At 43.1% G+C, this 20588-nt stretch overlaps 1 protein-coding gene across 1 annotated transcript in view; it reads right to left on the bottom strand.

Moving 5' to 3' along the window:
- The window catches only part of LOC106586064 (striated muscle preferentially expressed protein kinase), a 130506-nt gene that overhangs the window by 88035 nt on the left and 21883 nt on the right, over positions 1–20588 (bottom strand). The window contains exons 2-3 of the mRNA XM_014172901.2: positions 5899–5985; positions 2727–2784 (exon numbers count right to left, since the gene is read on the bottom strand). Of these exons, the coding sequence (XP_014028376.2) occupies positions 2727–2784; positions 5899–5985 (145 nt within the window). The remainder of the gene's footprint in view (positions 1–2726; positions 2785–5898; positions 5986–20588) is intronic.

Here is a 20588-nt window from a genome sequence, read left to right as displayed (position 1 = left end):
AATCGAGGTGTCCGATTTTAAAATAGCTTTTCGGTGAAAGCACATTTTGCAATATTCTCAGTAGATAGCCCAGCCATCACGGCTAGCCATTTAGACACCCACCAAGTTTAGCCCTGACCATAGTCAGATTTACTATTACAAAAGTTTGATTACCTTTGTTGTCTTCGTCAGAATGCACTCCCAGGACTGCTACTTCAATAACAAATGTTGGTTTGGTCCAAAATAATCCATCGTTATATTCAAATAGCGGCGTTTTGTTCGTGCGTTCCAGACACTATCCGAAATGGTAAATCAGGGTCACGAGCATGGCGCAATTCGTGACAAAAAATGTCTAAATATTCCATTACCGTACTTCGAAGCATGTCAACCGCTGTTTAAAATCCATTTTTATGCCATTTTTCTCGTAAAAAAGCAATAATATTCCGACCGGGAATCTCCGTTTAGGTAAACAGAGGAAAGAAAACAAAGCATTCGGTCGACGCGGGCACGCGCCTGAGTCTCACAGTACTGTAACCAGCCACTACCCAAACGCGCTACTTTTTTTCAACCAGAGCCTGCAAAGCCACGATTCAGCTTTTTGCCGCCTTCTGAGAGCCCATTGGGGCCGTAGGAAGTGTCACGTAACAGCAGAGATCCTTTGTAATGGATAGAGATGGCAAAGAAGGCCAAGAAATGGTCAGACAGGGTACTTCCTCTACAGAATCTTCTCAGGTTTTGACCTGCCATTTGAGTTCTGTTATACTCACAGACACCATTCAAACAGTTTTAGAAACTTTGGAGTGTTTTCTATCCAAAGCCAATAATTATATGCATATTCTAGTTACTGGGCAGGAGTAGTAACCAGATTAAATCGGGTACGTTTTTAATCCAGCCGTGTCAATACTGCCCCCTAGCCCTAACAGGATAAAGACCGAATGCACGTCTAAACAGCCTATCACTCAAATATCGCTGCTTTAAATCAGTGCACGCACGAGCACACTCGCAGTGTTTCTCTCTCCATTAACTCCATTCAAAGCTTCTAACTTATAGCCTCTGTCTCTTGCCTAATACGCACACACCTGTGCTCCGCTGGCCTCTCTCCTTAAAAAAACGCTCCATAGCTCTTGGAGTCCCATGCAGGAAAAGATAGACTAGTATAGCTTGCTGGACATTTGCTGGACATAATTTTTTATTCTAATCAAATCCAGACATAGGCCTATATATATGCTTTATAGTGCTTTCGAATGAAACTTATGGTTTTGGCTGGAAACACCGGGTTACCCGGGAGAAAAGTGATTTATTCTCGGGAACATATTCAACCATAGTTTGTATAGCCACACAGTGCACCCATGTGAAGTCCAAACAAAGCTAATGAAGCAAGGCAATGCTTCAAAATTGAAGTTTGGAGTACAGTACCTGCTTGCTTGCATGCATGCATAAAACATTTGGCCACTTTCTTTTCATTCAATGAATGATGGGTCAAAATTGAGAAAACAAATTGTGCAATGGGGGAGTCAAAGGAAAGCGTAAGCCAAAATGAGAATTAATCTGAATAAAGGCCAGAAAGCAAGTTGATGCTTAAACTGGCAATCTGCAGTTCAACCATAACAAAGTGGATCACCCCACCACTGATTTGGTAAACATCTGAGGGATGGGGCTGGAGTAATGTAACCACTCTCAAACTCATAGACAGAGCTATGGATGCAAGGACAGACCATCCATGAGATCTTAATGATCGTTTTAACCATGGTTTGAGGCAATACAGTGTTTGTTTCCAATGACATATTTTGGGTTCTGATGGGATACGACAATTGAACTAAGCTCATGAAGAATTTACAAGTTATACTCTTGTATAAGAATCAATGGGTATATATCAGGGGTATTCAACTCTTACCCTACGAGGCCAGAGCCTGCGTGTTTTCTGTTTTACCTGATAATTAATTCCCCCCACCTGGTGTCACAGGTCTAAATCAGTCCCTAATTAGAGGGGAACAATGAAAAAACCCAGTGGAACTGGCTTCGAGGTCCAGAGTTGTGTTTGAGGGGTATACATGTATATAATTAAAGAGGCACTCTAGGATCTTAAGCAGCACAAATTGTATTTGTAACATATCACAGGAATTACACAAAAAAACAGGGACCTGCTTTGGCTTGAGTACCACTTTCAAAGCTACTAGCTGAAATTAAACTAAAATTTGAGACTACATTTTTAATACAAAACTCCCAAAATGTATCAATCGCAGATTGTGTCTTTAAGGAATGTTTACTAGTCAGTAGTGAAATCTGTTCTTACAGTTTCTTAAATAATACATACTCTGAGTGATCCTGCTCAGTATATCACCTGCACCTCCAGTCATGTGGTGACAGCAAATGAATACACATCCCAGTAACTTCATAGTTTTTCAAGTGGGAGGTTTCACAGGGGCAACAATCCATTTCTTAAAGCATTATTATGTGTTGCACAGTATACTAGAAGGTCAACTGAAAAACTGTTATTAACTTGTGTTGTATTTGTTGTGCTTTAATCTTTTAATCTTTCTTAAGTGTATTATCCAGGCTTCTTGGTAATGTTAACCTAAAGGAGTATGGTTTGAGTATCCATTTATAGATACTGAACCTGCTGTCATAGTAACCGCTAGCTAAAGACAGACTTTCATTGGACTCCCCTACTGGCCGGGTTAGATTAACATATGATGCTCCAATCAGAGAATTGACCCCTTTGTGCTTGCTCCACACTGTTTGCTTGCCTGGCGGGCTTGGAGATGGTTTGAAGTTCTTCGCCCCAGCTGTCCATCATTCTGTCCCCTGTGGCAAGATAAAACATGAACAAATTAGAATATTGTGTGTTTAGCCTATAGTTCAGTCATTAGTTTCTACTTGAAATAATCTAGTACCTCAGTTGGCATAGTTAAGATAACAAAGGCTGACTCAGATATAAGCTTCAGACATGCAAAAAATAGTTACATAAGCACACTGTAATACACAAGACCTGCAACTGTCAGTAACAGATAGGATAAATATGCCTTAGCCCTGGATTTATAAAGAGCAATGTTCCTATTCAAATCCATAGTAAATATGTAAAAGAAAAGTCCTTTTCCTTTCTACACAGACAATTCTGTGAACCCAAATCATGGCATAAATTATATTCAGCTATCTGGTGCAGAGAATGTGATGAATAAAGTCTACAACTACCATGAAACTTTGATACTACACAGGTGTTCACAAAATATAATATTTGAGGCAATACCCTTCAATCAAGCAAACAAATGTCTAGAATGTACACTATAGTATGTGGACACCCCTTCAAATTAGTGGATTCGGCTATTTCACCCACATCCACTGCTGACAGGTGTAGAAAAATCGAGCACACAGCCATGCAATCTCCGTAGACAAACATTGGCTTACTGAAGAGCTCAGTGACTTTCAATCTGGTACCTTCAACGGATGCCACCTTTCCAACAAGTCAGTTCGTCAAATTTCTGCCCTGCTAGAGCTGCCCCGGTTAACTGTAAGTGCTGTTATTATGAAGTGGAAATGTCTAGGAGCAATAATGGCTCAGCCGCGAAGTGGTAGGCCACACATGCTCACAGAATAGGACTGCCGAGTGCTGAAGCACGTAGCGTGTAAAAATCATCTGTCGTCGGTTGCAAGACTCACTACCGAATTCCAAACTGCCTCTGGAAGCAACGTCAGCACAATTATTGTTCGTCAGGAGCTTCATGAAATGGGTTTCCATGGCCGAGCAGCCGCACACAAGCCTTAGATCACCATGCGCAATGCCAAATCGCCAGCTGGAGTGGTGTAAAGCTTGCTGCCATTGGACTCTGGAGCAGTGGAAACACGTTCTCTGGAGTGACATCCTAGACGATTCTGTGCTTCCATCTTTGTGGTAACAGTTTGGAGAAGACCCCCGTGCACAAAACAAGGTCTATACAGAAATGGCTTGCCGAGATCAGTGTGGAAAACTTGACTGGCCTGCGCAGAGCCCTGACCTCAACCCAAATGAATACCAAGGAGGATGAATTGGAACGCCGACTGCAAGCCAGGCCTTATCACCCAACATCAGTGCCTGACCTCACTAATGCTCATGGCTGAATGGAAGTGAGTCCCCGCAGCACTGTTCCAACATCAAGGCTGTAATAACAGCAAAGTGGGACCAACTCCATATTAATGCCCATGACTTTGGAATGAGATGTTCGACGAGTAGGTGTCCACATACTTTTGGTTATGCAGTGTACAGTGGCTTGTAAAAGTATTCACCCCCATTGGCATTTTTCCTATTTTGTTGCCTTACAACCTGGAATTAAAAGAGATTATTGGGGGGTTTGTATCATTTGATTTACACAACATGCCTTTCACTTTGAAGAAGGAAAATATTTTTTATTGTGAAACAAGCAAGAAATGAGACAAAAAACAGAAATTCTTTGCATGCATAACTATTCACCCCCCCACTTTGTCTTGCCACCTTTTGCAGCAATTAGAGCTGCAAGTCTCTTGGGGTATGTCTCTATAAGCTTGGCACATCTAGCCACTGGGATTGTTTCTCATTCTTCAAGGCAAAACTGCTCCAGCTCAAAACCGCTCAAGTTGGATGGGTTCCGCTGATGTACAGCAATCTTTAAATCATACCACAGAATCTCAATTGGATTGAGGTCTGGGCTTTGACTAGGCCATTCCAAGACTTTTAAATGTTTCCCCATAAACCACTTGAGTGTTGCTTTAGCAGTATGCTTAGGGTCACTGTCCTGCTGGAAGGTGAACAAATCTTTGGAAGACAAACAGGTTTCCCTCAAGAATTGCCCTGTATTTAGCGCCATCCATCATTCCTGACCAGTTTCCCAGTCCCTGTCGATGAAAAACATCCCCACAGCATGATGCTGCCTCCACCATCCTTCACTGTGGGGATGGTGTTCTCAGGGTCATGAGGTGTTGGGTTTGCGCCAGACATAGCGTTTATTTTGATGGCCAAAATGCTCAATTTCAGTCTCATCTGACCAGAGTACCTTCTTCCATATGTTTTGGGAGTCTCCCACATGTCTTTTTGTGAACAATTTAAGCAATGTCTTTTTTTATGGCCACTCTTCTGTAAAGCCCAGCTCTGTGGAGTGTATGGCTTAAAGTGGTCCTATGGACAGATACTCCAATCTCCGCTGTGGAGCTTTGCAGCTCCTTGAGGATTATCTTTGGTCTCTTTGTTGACTCTCTGATTAATGCCCTCCTTGCCTGGTCAGTGAGTTTTGGTGGGTGGCCCTCTCTCGGCAGATTTGTTGTGGTGCCATATTCTTAAAAAAATGGTATAATGTATTTAATGGTGCTCCATGGGATGTTCAAAGTTTCAGATCTTTTTTTATAACCCAACCCTGATCTGTGCTTCTCCACAACTTTGTCCCTGACCTGTTTGGAGAGCTCCTTGGTCTTCATATTGCCGCTTGCTTGGTGGTGTTGCAGACTCTGGGGCCTTTCAGAACAGGTGTATATATATACTGAGATCATGTGACAGATCATGTGCCACTTAGATTGCACACAGGTGGACTTTATTTAACTAATTATGTGACTTCTGAAGGTAATTGGTTGCACCAGATCTTATTTAGAGGCTTCATAGCAAAGGGGGTGAATACATATGCACGCACCACTTTTCAGTTTTTTTGGGTGGGGGGGAATTTTTTGAAACATTTTTTTTTCATTTCACTTCACCAATTTGGACTGTTTTGTGTATGTCCTTTACATAAAACCCAAATAAAAATCTATTTAAATTACAGGTTGTAATGCAATAAAATAAGAAAAACGGCAAGGGGGATGAATACTTTTGCAAGGCACTGTATTTGACAATGTGTAATAGTTACACACATGAAACTGTTGATGTTTAATACATTATCCTTCATGCATTTGAGACAGGGATGATTAGAAAAGACACCATACCTGCATGCATAGCCTGGTCCTGAAGACCTCTGCTTCCTTCTTTAGTCTCAATGGGGTCTCCACCTTCGTCTTCTGTGGTCTCTGAGTCTGAAAGAGTGACAAGGAAAAGGTATTTGACTCAAATCACTGTGGGCTGATAATGGGGCTGGGAACTGCCAGTGGCCTCATGATACGACATTATCACAATAATTAGATGCCAATATGATATCTTTTGCAATTCTCATGATCCTCACGGTTCTATATGTATGCGATTGGATACTGTGATTTTATTGCAATTTTATTTGATGTTCCAAACATATTGCTCATGATACACTGAGTATACCAAACATTAGGAACACCTTCCTAATATTGAGTTGCACCCACTCCCCTTTTGCCATCAGAACAGCCTCAATTCATCGGTGCATGGACTCTACAAGGTGTCGAAAGCATTCCACAGGGATGCTGGCCCATGTTGACTCCAATGCTTTCCACAGTTATGCCAAGTTGTCTGGATGTCCAATGGGTGGTAGACCATTCTTGATACACATGGGAAACTATTGAGCATAAAAACCCAGCAGCTTTGAAGTTCTTGACACAAACTGGTGTGCCTGGCACCTACTACCATGACCTGTTCAAATGCACACATACACAATCCACGTCTCAAGACTTACAAATCCTTCTTTAACCTATCTCCTCCCCTTCATCTACACTGATAGAAGTGGATTAAACAAGTGACATCAATTAGGGATGATAGCTTTCACCTGGATTCACCTGTTCAGTCTGTCATGGAAAGAGCAGGTAGTCTTAATGTTTTGTATACTCAGTGTATGCCTGGTGCAGAGAGACAAGAAAGAGCATGAGAAAAATACTTTTGATCAGTCATGGAAATAAAAGTGCTGAACACGTTGGCTCATTATTGAATTAAAAAGAATATGAGAACAAGCTATAAGATGAAAATTACCGGAGTTTTGGCACAGGTACAGCCGACTAGTGCTAGCTAAAGCTATCTACCAAAAAATGAAAATGTCTTAGAGTCAAAGTATCTACTGTATATAATATCATCCAAAATGATATCGCAAAATTGAAGTATATCAATTTCCCCCCAACACTAACAGATAACGTATGATGTTGCATGACGTTCCATTTTAAAACTATGGGGTGAATCCTAACTTCCACTTAAGTCAAATTTTCACTTTAACAATTGTATATGATTCACCGCATTTATAGCCCAGCACTAAAACACCTGATTTAACTAAACACCAAGCTCTTGATTAGTTGAATCAGGTGTATTGCGCCGAGACTGAGCAAAATTGTGCATCCCCTGAGAGGTCCCCCAGGAATATATTGTGAAACACTGCATTAGGAAAAACCAACATGACATAGAGAAGAAAAAATAGCTATTGGTAAAATAAACAAATCAGGTGTCAAAATGAAACTATGGTCAGAATTCAATGTTTGCTCTCAGGGGTGTGTTTTATTGTCACAGATATAGGTAGGGTTGCAAAATTCCTGTAACTTTCAATAAATTCCCTGGTTTTCCAGAAATCCTGGTTGTAGGAAACCAGATTCTCTTTATTCACTCCTGATTCCGGGAATCCTCCAACCAGGATTTTGGGAAAAACTAGGGAGTTTATTGAAATCTCCAGGAATTTTGCGACCCTATATACAGGTGTAGGATCTTAATTTGAGCCAATTTGCTCCAGCAGGAAAACAATCCTGCAGCAACAGGAAATGTGAATTACGTGGAATATATTTAATGGACATTTTTGTTGGGGTTGATACATTTTTTGTAAGAGAAAACCAAGTCTGAAATTTCAGTGGGAATTACAAACGTTATAATCCTTTTTAAACCTCAAATACATTACAAGTTTTACATTTCCTGCAATGTAGGAAGGTTCTCCTGCAACAGAGTGATCCAATTAAGATCCTACATATACCACTGTTCAAAAGTTTGGGCTGACTTAGAAATGTCCTTGTTATTGAAAGAAAAGCAATTTTTTTTGTCCATCAAATTGATGACAAATACAGTATAGACATTGTTAATGTTGTAAATGACAATTGTAGCTGGAAACGGTAGATTTTTTAATGGAATATCAGCAACCATCACTCCGGTGTTCCAATGGCACGTTGTATTAGCTAATCCAAGTTTATCATTTTAAAAGGCTAATTGATCATTAGAAAACCCTTTTGAAATTATATTAGCACAGCTGAAAACTGTAGTCCTGATTAAAGAAGCAATAAAACTGGCCTTCTTTAGACTAGTTGAGTATCTGGAGCATCAGCCTTTGCGGGTTCGATTACAGGCTCGAAATGGCTAGAAACAAATAACTTTCTTCTCAAACACGTCAGTCTATTCTTGTTCTGAGAAATTAAGGCTATTCCATGCGAGAAATTGCCAAGAAACTGAAGATCTCGTACAACGCTGTATACTACTCCCTTCATAGAACAGCGCAAACAGGCTCTAACCAGAATTGAAAGAGTGGGAGGCCCTGGTGTACAACTGAGCAAGAGGACAAGTACATTAGAGTGTCTAGTTTGAGAAACAGACGCCTCACAAGTCCTCAATTGGCAGCTTCATTAAATAGTACCCGCAAAACACCAGTCTAAACGTCAACAGTGAAGAGATGACTCCGGGATGCTGGACTTCTAGGCAGAGTTGCAAAGAAAAAGCCAAATCTCAGACTCGCCAATAAAAATAAAATATTAAGATGGGCAAAAGAACAGACTCTGGACAGAGGAAGGCCAGCATCCTGGAGTCGCATCTTCACTGTTGACGTTGAGACTCATGTTTTGTGGGTACTATTTAATGAAGCTGCCAGTTGAGGAATCTGCCATCCCTCACAAATGGCAGACACTCAAGATACACCTCAATCATGATGTTTCATATGTGGTTCAGTTACCATTGTCATTGGTGTCTTGCCTAATTGATTACAACATTTGATGCTATGAATAGTCAACTTACTGCAAGACAACCCTTACCGAAAAACAGGCTTCTGGCAAACAGTTGTGGCACACCTTTGGTCAATTAGTCACAAATTTGCAGCAAGCTCATATTTTCACATGCAAATTAGTTGTGGCAATCTCTTGCGATAAATTTGTGTCAACTTGTGAACTTCTGGCAAACTATTCTCGGGCAAACTTGTAGGGAACATTCACATTTTGCTGCAAATTTGTTGCAAACTTTTTGTTGCAAAAAGTACACATATGCAAATTAAATCCGTTTTTTGGTTACAGTGTGAAATGTATCTACATAATCAAAGTCACAACTTTAAATAAACTTTTCATAGAAAAAACTAAACATACTTAACATGTAGTCAATGTCTTAACATTGAAAAATAAATCCAATACAACTTGAAATCAGCATGGTAATGAAAAAAGGGCAAAGACTGGATGTTACCATAATAAATTGATTATTTAATATTTTTATGTAGCTACAACATTAACATGAGAGAAATGTGAACACTATGGGCATGTTGACCTTTGAATGTTTAAAGGGGCAACTACATAATTATTTATGTGCCAAGTGATAACTGAGAAATAGATTTCAACCAATGAAAGTTTAAGATAATTAACAACATTTTAACAAATACAACTAAAATGAAACCCAGTTCAGAGCTATTGCCTTTGACTGAACTTGGAGATGGCAGCCCTGTGGAAGTCAAAAGCTTGTTGAATGCATGCACTGAAACAATCACAAAACAAAAACTAAATTAGGATACTGAAAACATTTTATTTTGTCAGGTAGAAATTGAGTAATGCCTAATATGGCAATTCATATTATTTTCCAATATTAACTACTGTTACATTTAAAAAAAATACTGTGTTAAAAATAACCCAATTTGGGTCATTTCAACAACCCAGCGCTGGGTAAATATTGGATTTAAGCAGCATTGGATTGATTCAACCCAGCGGGTTTGGGTTGTGCTTCTAACCCATCGCCTCAGGTTGAGCGCTTGACCCAGCTGCTGGGTAAATTACACTATAATGCTGGGTTAAAACAACCCAGCGTGTTGGGTTGGGGGATTGACCCAGCACCTGGGTAATTTTTTTATGTAATCCTTGGGTTATTTTCAGTGTAATACTAATTTCAATTTTGCTTACATATTTTCCTTTTCTACCATACCACTCCCTCCTTTTCCGACACACAATCAAGATACAATGTTGAATGTCCAATAATTAATTTCTAATGCCTGCACTTCAGAACATATACATCACAGCACAGAATTGTCCACAATGTACAAGAATATATATTTTTTTAAATAGCAAATTGAAACAAAGCCCTATTGTCTAAGTATTTGTAATTTCATAAACTAGGATTGATTATTAAAATTGATTTATATTATTTCATTAACCAAACAGACTAAAGCCTCAGCTGAACTTCATGTGCACACTCGGATTGCAATCTGAGGAAAAACAAAGAATGCATCCGTGAGACTGTCTTAAGCGATATTAACACAGATCTGTCTATCAGACAGTGCCAGAGCTAATCAATAGATTAGCATATTCACTAACACACTTTAGCTATCTTAGGTGACAGCACACACACATCCTGCTGTTTTGCCATACAATAATGGTCAACATTTGGGTCAAGTCAAAACAATGTTACACAGAGAACAGGTGTAAAAAATTACATTTGAAGTTCACTCTACTAAGGACATGGACTAAGCATGACTAAAAGACATGCTTTGCAACAGTCTTACTGCAGGGATTCTGTTCCTGACTGCTGATATACTGGTCTGTAGTACTTACCATGCTGGAGCACACAGTCTGGTAAAGTTGATATCAAACACATAATAGGACTTGAAGCACACATCCAGTATCCCAAGCAATGTACCTTGCTCCAATGCCTGTCCACTAATGACTGTAAACACCTGTGAGCAGTCCCCAAGCACCCACACAAATGCGTAGGGTCTGGTCACCTCTGCCTGGTGCAGGTACTCAAGCATATTGGTCCCAACCTGTTAGATGGAAATCATTACATTTTAGAATATGAGGACTGGAGAGTAAGGAAAGTAATAAATAAATTATAAATTCCTTTTAACAATCAGTTTACAAAATACACATCTTTCAACATACAGTATACCTGGCAAGACCCGGCTACTGCTCAAGCTTGGTGTGTCGCTTGGTGTGTCCACAGTCCTATGTGTTCATGTGTGTCCCCCAAGGACCTCGTGTTTACAAAATGTGTTTACAAAATGTGGCATTTACAGAATACTCAAAGCGTGTAAGTCTTATGTTCTTTAACTTCAGGCTATAGTGTAATCGTCCAAAAGCAAGAGCATTTTTTGGTCCATCTCCCCCGCTACAAAAGAGAAAGGGGTTACCTAGTCAGTTGCACAATTGAATGAGTCTTCCGCATTTAACCCATCACCTTTCAGGAGAAGACCCAGATGCAGACAGTGTTGAAGTAACAAAAGTTTATTTCTAGAACGGGGGGGGGAACGTCAAGGGCAGGCAGAGGTCAGTAATCCAGGGTTGTGTGACAAGGTTTAGAATGGCAGGCAGGCAGAATGATCAAAACCGGGAAAATAGAAAACAGGAATTAGAAAAAGACAGGAGCAACGCTGGTAGGCTTGACCACAAAATGAACTGGCAACAGATAAAGGACACAGGTATAAATACACTGGGGATAATGGAGAAGAAGAGCGACACCTGGAGGGGTGTGGAGACAACCACAAAAACAGGTGAAACAGATCAGGGTGTGACAAAGCCAACCCATCTGAATCAGAGGTGGGAGGGTTACCAGCAGTTGAGGCTCCTCAGAGGAGGAACGGGAGAATTATCCTTCTCAGTGAATTTCATAAAAATTGTGTAACATTAAAAACATCCTTTTTAGATAAAACTATGCTAAATATGTTCACGTCACCAAATAATTAATTAAAACACTGTTTTGCAATGGTCTACAGTAGCCTCAGCAGCACTCTGTAGGGTAGTACCATGGTGTAGCCGGAGGACAGCTAGCTTCTGCCCTCCTCTGGTTCCATTGACATCAATACAAAACCTAATAGGCTTGAGGTTCTCACCCCCTTCCATTGACTTACACAGTAATTGTGACAACTACTGGAGTACATCCTCCAAGCAATCAGAGCTCTTGCAGCATGAACTGTCATGCTGTCCACCCAATCAAAGTATACTGAAAGCATAAGCTACAGCTAGCTAGCACTGAAGTGCATAAAATGTGGTGAGTATAGTTGACTCAAAGAGAGAGAAAGACAAGTTGAACAAATTAATTTCTAACTAAATTAAAAGCAAGAGAGAGCACTATCTACAGGATATTTGGTTGTATTTTTTTATACTTTCACTTAGTTAGCAAATGTAGCTAGCTAGTTTAGCCTACTCAAACACCTGGCTCAAACAGAGAGGGGTGCTATCTTAGCTAGCTGGCTATCCAACACTGGAACTCTTCGAAGTCAAGATAAGCTTTTGGTTTATAAAATGTCTTGCCACCGGGGCCCACCGGTGTAACTACTAAACTGCTTTAAGACTGAAAACGGTACTGCAGTGGGTTTACTAAAGCGCTAGTTCTCAATAGACTATGACACAACAACAATGTAGGCTGTGTGTAGCGGTTAGCGGTAATGATATGAAGGTTTGGCTAGGGAAGGTTTTTTCGCCTAGTCACAGACAGCTGATGTGTTGTGCACAGAAGTCTACAACTGAAGGGCAAAGGTGAGGAGGAGAGTGCAGGGATAGTTGCAAGACGGAATTATATATATAGAACAAGCAAAGTAATCATGCTGTGTTTAGGTGGCTGCTATGAAAGTATTGTGACGTGGTGAGGATACACATAATACTTTACTAAGAAGCGGTAGCCGCAGGATCACAGTACACTTGAAAAAAAACAACATTAAGTCACAAAAACTCACTCAGGAAACGAACGCACACGGTAAAAAAATTCAAGCTTATGCAAAGAAACAAAAAACACACCTCTTTTAAAGGGGAAATTATAATGAGTAATAAACCACACTTGAGTGACATAATTGTCTCTAGGATGGTCTTTGCCGCCCTCTGGTGACAGGTGGAACCTTGACATTTACCCCCCCTTCTTGGAGTGGCTTCAACCGAGGAGCAAGGGCGACCACCACGTAGTTGGTTGAAATCCCAAACAAGTCCCAGATCCAGGATGTCCCGGGCAGGGACCGATGCCCGCGACTCGGGCCGTAGCCCTCCCAGTCCACCAGGTACCTCGGACCAGATGAGACTCCAAACGCCAGACAGTGTAGGCCGGACGACAATCAACAAGTCGAGGGGGCAGAGGCGCAGGGGAGGGGGAGAAAGGACTGGTCCTTACCAGCTTGAGACAGGAGACATGGAAGGATGGACAGACCCTCATAGACTTGGGAAGCTGGAGATGATAGGTGACCGGGTTGATGCAACTCAGGATCTTGAATGGTCCTATGTAGCACTGAGTGAGCTTCCGCGAGTCCACCTTTAAGGAACGATCACGGGTGGACAGCCACACCCATTGACACAGTCGGAGGAGCCAAAGAGGCCTTCGGTGTCAGTTTACCTGGTGTTGGGCAGAGGAGCGGAGCAAGGAGGATCGCACTCTGATCCAGAGGCAGTGACATTATTGAATGAACACCTCGGATGAGGGCACCCCCGCTTTGGCCTCTTGTTCAGGAAACAGTGGGGGCGAACTGGGGCTGTGCAATGAACTGGGGCCCACAATCCGAGACAATGTCCTGGGGAAGTCCGTGTAGTCGAAAGACATGGTTAATCATGAGATGATATCATAAGGTGAATGCACCAATTTGTAAGTCGCTCTGGATAAGAGTGTCTGCTAAATGACGTAAATGTAAATGTGTCAACGGTCTCCTTCCCTGAGGGCAACTTGGGTAAGGCAATAAAATGGGCTGCCTTGGAGAACCGATCAATGACCACCAGGATAGTGGTAAGCCCTTGGGATGGAGTTAACCCTGTAATAAAGTCTACGGATAGGTGGGACAAGGGCCGGCTGGGGATGGGCAGAGGTTTGAGCAACCCAGCCGGTCGCTGTCGTGAGGACTTGCTTTTGGCACAGGTGGAACAGGCCGCAACAAAGGATATCACCTTCTCAATCATGTTGGGCCAGCATAATTTCTGCCTCAGGAACTCCAGTGTCCGATTAACCCCTGGATGGCAGTTCATTTAGAGGAATGTCTCCATTGTAATACTCAGGAACGGGCTGATTGCGGAATGTAAAGTCTGTTAGTGGGTCCCCTGCCGGGGTCAGGTTCTTGGGTCTGGGCTTGTCAGACCGTGGTCTCAATACTCCATATCACCGGGGCCACAATGTGGGAGCTGGGGATGATGGGCTTGGAGTCCCTCTCCTCGTTAGAGACACCGTGTTGGCGGTACAGGGAGTCTGCTTTCTGATTCTTGGATCCCGGGCGATAGGCTAGAGTGAAGTTGAACCTGTTAAAAAAAACAGAGCCCACCTAGCCTGGTGAGCGTTCAACCGCTTGGCTTCTTAAATGCATACAAAGTTCTTATGGTCCATCCAGATCATGAAAGGATCAGGTGCCCCCTCCAACCAGTGTCACCACCCCTTAAGGCCCTCCACCCCTACTTAACCAAGAGCTCCTGGTTGCATACATCATAGTTGTGTTCCGCTGGCAAGAACCGCTTGGAGAGAAAGACATTAGTGCAGTTTCTTGTCCTCCTCATCCCTCTGTGAAAGGACCAACCCTGCTCCAGTGTCCGAGGCGTCCACCTCTACCACAAAGGGACGAGTAGGATCAGGATGAACGAGGATGGTCCGGAGGTGAAACATCCCTTGAGCTCCATAAATGCCCTGTCAGCCTCAGGAGTCCGCAAAAATGGGTCTGGGACTTGACAGGTTAGGACTGTGAGAGGCGGTGCCACCACACCAAAGTTGCGTTTTTAAAATGCCTATAAAAATTGGCAAACCCGAGGAACCGCTGGACCTGCTTGAGTGAGATGGAACGGGCCAGTCGGAAACCACCTCAACCTTTACGAGATCCATTTGAATTCTTGCAGTAGAGATAATAGTTGAAGGGAGGCAGCTTGACTCTTACTGAAGGCCTCACGGAGGTTGAAGTATTCAGAGGGAGAGTAGAGAAGTCTTGGTCTTCAATGGATGCAGGGGGACACGGTGAGCCTCTTGGTCGGGGTCTTAGATATTTAGTCTGGCAGTCATTACCCCAGTCTTGTAGGTGTTCTGTGGACCAGGAGAATAGTGGGTTATGTAGTTCTAGCCAGGGGTACCCTAGTATAAGGGGGTTCTCAAGAGCAATGATCAAAAGAAAACAGAGTCAGTGGTTCACCCCAACCTGCAGTAGAATGGGCTTGGTCTGATATTCCACCTGACCGGAGCCAATGGGCAGTCCGATGCCTTGCATCTGCAAAGGGATGGGACATTTCACTGGTCTGGCCCCTTGGCGGATGTTGAACAGTCGGCTGGCCACTTCTCGTCCGCCGATTGGGTGGCTGAAGACTCGTCGCAGCTCAGCAGTGAAGGTTAACATGGAGGTGCAGGATGATGGCTGCTGTTCCCACACCGCCGTTGCCCATGCCAGGGCCTTGCCCGAGAGTAGAGAGATGATGTAGGCGATCATGGCCCGATCAGTGTGTAACGAGGAGGACTGTAGCTCGAACACCAGAGAACACTGAATGAGGAACCCCTTGCATCCTCCAAGGTGGCCAACATACCGCTCGGGGGCTGGGATCTTGGGTTCCCGGTGCAGGTTCCCTGGAGGAATTACGACGATTCCTGTAGCACTGGGCGAGTAGACTTGGGCATTGGCTCCTCCTGGGTTGAGGTTGGACTTTGGTTGGAGGGAGTCGATAAGTGCCCAGAGGGTCTCTGATATTTGGGAGAGTTGTTCTTGCTGTCGTCCCAGCAGTGCTCCTTGGTGGGTTACAACATTCCTGATCTGGGTGATCTCTGCTGGGTCCATGTTTAGGCAGAAGCTTGCTGTGACGTGGTCAGGTTGGACCCAGGTGCAGAGAAGAGACCAGACAAGGAATCAGTGGTTAAGGATACACATAATACTTTACTAAAAAACAGTAGCCGCAGGATTACAGTACACTTGGGAAAAACACTAACTCTTGAAAACTCACTCAGGAACCGACCGCACACGGTAAACAATTCAAGGTTCTGCAGAAATAGAAAACAGAAAACACACCCTTTTAAAGGGGAAATCATAATGAGTAATAGAACACACCTGAGTGTCGTGATTGTCTCTGCCACCCTCTTTTGACAGGTGGAACCATGACACTGATGGCTTGTGATCAGGAGTGTATTAATTCCTCCAATTCTGTAGAAAACCCTTTTTCAAAAAGGAAGCAAACGGAACAATTAATTATTATTGGAATATGTTGGTAACCCATGGTATAAAAGTGATAATGCCCACGAAGGCAGTCTTTGGAGGATATATTGGCATTTTTTGCCGGACCTCGACTGTGTCTCAGGCCTAACAGCACCCGTGCCAATATATCCTCCAAACACCGGCTTTGAGGGCATTATCACTTTTATACAACGAGAGAAGCGAGCACAAACGGCATTTAGCTCGTCTGGTAGGCTCGCGTCACTGGGCAGCTTGCGTCTGGGTTTCAAGCCCTGCCACATCCGACGAGCGTCAGAGTTGGTGTGGTAGGATTCAATCTTAATCCTGTATTGAAGCTTTGCTTGTTCGATGGTTCGTCTGAGGTCATAGAGGGATTTCTTATAAGATTAAGTCTCCTGGTCCTTGAAAGCGGCAGCTCTAGCCTTTAGCTCGATGCGGATGTTGCCTGTAATCCATAGCTTCTGGTTGGGATATGTACGTACAGTCACTGTGGGGATGACTTCATTGATGCATTTATTGATGAAGCCGATGACTGAGGTGGTGTATTCCTAAATGCCATTTGCTAAATTCCGGAACATATTCCAGTCTGTGCTAGCAAAACAGTCCTGTAGTGTAGCATCCGCATCATCTGACCACTTCCGTATTAATCGAGTCACTGGTACTTCCTGCTTTAGTTTTTACTTGTAAGCAGGAATCAGGAGGATATAATTATGGTCAGATTTGCCTAATGGAGGGTGGGGGAGAGCTTTGTATGCATCTCTGTGTGTGGAGTAAAGGTGGTCTAGGATTTTTTTTTCCTGGTTGCTGGTAAAAATTTGGTAAAACTGATTTAAGTTTCCCTGCATTAAAGTCCCCGGCCACTAAGAGCGCCGCTTCTGGGTGAGCATTTTCTTCTTTGCTTATGGCCGATTAGAGTTGGTTGAGATGCAGGCAAGAGTGTGCAAGGCAGTATGGAATGTGTCACTGTCTGTTACCTTGATTACCCCTAAGTGCCCATGAGCCTCTCCCAAACCTGTGATGTGTGTCAGGTTGGTCACTGTGACAGAATATCTGTGCACATGAACAATAAAGCAAGTATGGTAAAATGAAGTCCAGACTATCTATGTCATGTATCTAGTCTTAAAGTGGCTGGCTGCAAGTTTCTATGAGGCTCTGATGAAGTTAAGTCTTTCAAGTTTCCATTAAAGTTGTACTATTGGTTATCGATGACAATGTGGAAGACCTAGATGGTGTTTTACACAGGGTCAGTGACCCCCCCCCCCCCCCTCCCCAAAAGCTCTGCCCCCACTCTCAAAAAGGAATTTCTCAGTTTTACTTACCCTCAAACTTTGGAATCAAAGAAGCCAGATTCCACTCATTCAGCATATCCTTTACAAAGTTGTCCATTGTCCTAGATCTCTGCATTTAAGTACAGAAATATATATTTTAAATGGTTAGCTACCTAGCTATTCTAACTGGGCTACATTAGATGTAGTTAACTAACAGAATTTGCATCGATCCTCCTCCAAGTCCAACTAAAGCTGCCACTGTCAGAAACCATTGAAAACCAGTAAGTACAGTAACGCTAGATAAATCAATCAGCATGCAAGAATAAAATAATCCTGCTAAATAGCTTGGTTAAATTAACTCAGATGGAGAATAAGTAAAATATAGCTATGGTAATTTAGCTAGCTAGCTAGCCAGTTAACATAGCTAACATTTGCTAACAAGTGAAACAGTGTCTGAGACAGTCCAGAAGACGTGTCAGACTTAGCTAGCTACCGTTACAGACACTGGCATAGTTAGCTAGGTCGACAAACAAAGGTATATTTAGCTATATTCAGCGACAACACAGGCTAACGTTAGCTTCCACAGCCAGAGATATTGCCACCAAAAATGGCTAGCTTGCTAGCTAATGGTCGCTATCTAACGCTCAAGCTAACGTTAGCTATTTATCTAATTATGACAGGACAACCTATTTAACCTGAATGACCATCATATTCAAAATTCATAACGTTTGTTACTTACCATTTTCACGGTTTTCAGTCAGCCAAAACATTAAATATCGTAAGCCATTTTCCACTCAGTCAGTCACTTAGTCGCACTAGAACCAAAAGACTTGTAGCTTGCTACATCTCGACACTTGCTCACGTTCTGGTGGACTTCACGAGCTGGTGGCGGGAGAATTAAGCCACTGGCTGGATCAAATATCCATAAGCCAACCTTAACCCAGTACCAACAACCCAACCTTGCTGTTTTTACAAAACAGCAACCGAACTATTGACCTAATGCATGCAACCCAGCATTGTTTTTAATGTAACTTACATCACATCACATGCATGCAATAAGCTTTGACCTGTCTGTGGCACACATTTCTTTGCCCTCAGTTTGATTGAAGGCCTCCATTGTAACGATGTGCGCTGAGAGTCTGGAAGCAAGTTCAGGGAGTGAGTGTTTTAATAAAATAAAATGGAGCATAATACAAAATAAGAATCACTAACAGCACACAGACATATATAGGGAAGGTTATCAGGGAAGTGATGGAGACCAGGTGAGTCTGACGATGCGCAGGTGCGCGTTACGATGGTGACAGGTGTGCGCCATAACGAGCAGCCTGGTGACCTAGAGGCCGGAGAGGGAGCACACATGACAGTAACCCCTCCCCGACACGCAGCTACAGCTGTATGACGCCGATCAAAATGATGATCCCAGAGATCAGGAGTGGACCGGTCACCTATGCTGAGGCGCAGGAAACCTGTCAGTCTGGCTGAGATGCGGGTGCATAGCGACCTAGAGCGCCGGAGAGAGCATACGTGATGGTACCCCCTCCCTGGCGTGTTCGGCTCCAGCCACAGGACGTCAACCAAAGGGACGATCCCAGGGATCAGGAGAGGACCGGTCACCCCTGTTGATGCGTGGGAACCTGTCACCGGCTAGGGCGCGGGAATCTGACAGACCGGCTGAGTTAGGGGAGCCTGGCAATCCGGCTGAGGCATGAGAGCCTGACGAGCCAGTGGAAGCAAGGGAGCCTGGCGATCCGGTGAAGGCATGAAAGCCCGAGGAGCCGGCTGTAGCAGGGGAGCCTGGCAATCCGGCTGAGGCATGAGAGCCTGACAAACCGGCTGAGGCAAGGGAGCCTGGTGATCTGTTTGAGGCATGAGAGCCTGTAGCGGCTCCTTCACCCGATGTCATTCCCACCAAAAAAAGAGAAAAAAACTGATGCTTCCTTTCGGTGAAGCGTCATTCTGTAACGATTTGCACTGAGAGTCAGGAAGCAAGTTCAAGGAGTGAGTGTTTTAATAAAATAAATGGAACATAATACAAAACAAGAAACACTAACAGCACACAGACATGAAACTGAAACAGAAACAATGACGCCTGGGGAAGGAACCAAAGGGAGTGACATATATGATAGAGTCCAGGTGAGTCTGACGACGCGCAGGTGCGTGTAACGATGGTGACAGGTGTGCGCTTTAATGAGCAGCCTAGTGACCTAGAGGCCGGAGAGGGAGCACACTGACATCCATCTGTATTTTTGCAAAAAATATGATAGCTAACGTTAGCTAGCTAAACCCTAGACAGTCAGTGACTGAGAGATTGAAACTGGTATCAACAAAATGTGTTTCACTCTATCCCATAAAACATGACATCGCTAACTTGGGCTCCCGAGTGGCGCCGCAGTCTAAGGCACTACATCTCAGTGCTAGAGGCATCACAACAGACCCTGGTTTGATTCCAGGCTGTATCACAACTGGCTGTGATTGAAAGACCCATAGGGCAGTGCACAATTGGCCCAGCGTTGTCCGGCTTTGGGTTTGGCCCGGGTAGGCCGTCATTGTAAATAAGAATTTGTTCTTTACTGACTTGCCCAGTTAAATAAAGATAAAAAAAATAACTAGGCATCAATTAGATAATAAAATGTTCAAGTTTATTAGGAAGTTTAATTAATAAGTTAGACACTCACCGGACAACTTCTGGCGAACTGTTTGCCACTAGTGGCAATACATATTATTGTTGCCAAAAGTTTGCCACAGATTCACCACTTGTGGCAAACATTTGCAAACTTCTGGCAACATTTTGGGGCACACTATTTAGTTTGCAGTAAATTTGCCACAAACACATTTTTGTAAGGGAAGAGAGGTGAAGTTGCAAAAACGTCTCAACACAATGCTGTAATTCTTTACCTCAAACACAGTAAAGGATGCACGGAAAACTTTGAAATCATTATTTTGGAGCAATTAATTGTTGTGAATCGGTTGAGTCAGTTTGGTTATCATGAGTGAATCATACTTCTCCTTCTCTATTCAAACAAGACAGGCATTCTGAGTTTGAGCTAAGAGTCAAAGAGCAGTGATTAAAACTGTCTCATGCAAGACATAGTGAATCATTGGACATGACTACATTGTAGGTTGCTAAATGTTATGTGGCTCACAGCCAAAG

The sequence above is a fragment of the Salmo salar genome, chromosome ssa25, assembly GCF_905237065.1.
Source record: "Salmo salar chromosome ssa25, Ssal_v3.1, whole genome shotgun sequence".
NCBI lineage: Eukaryota > Metazoa > Chordata > Actinopteri > Salmoniformes > Salmonidae > Salmo > Salmo salar.
This window is presented reverse-complemented; position numbering and strand designations above follow the sequence as displayed.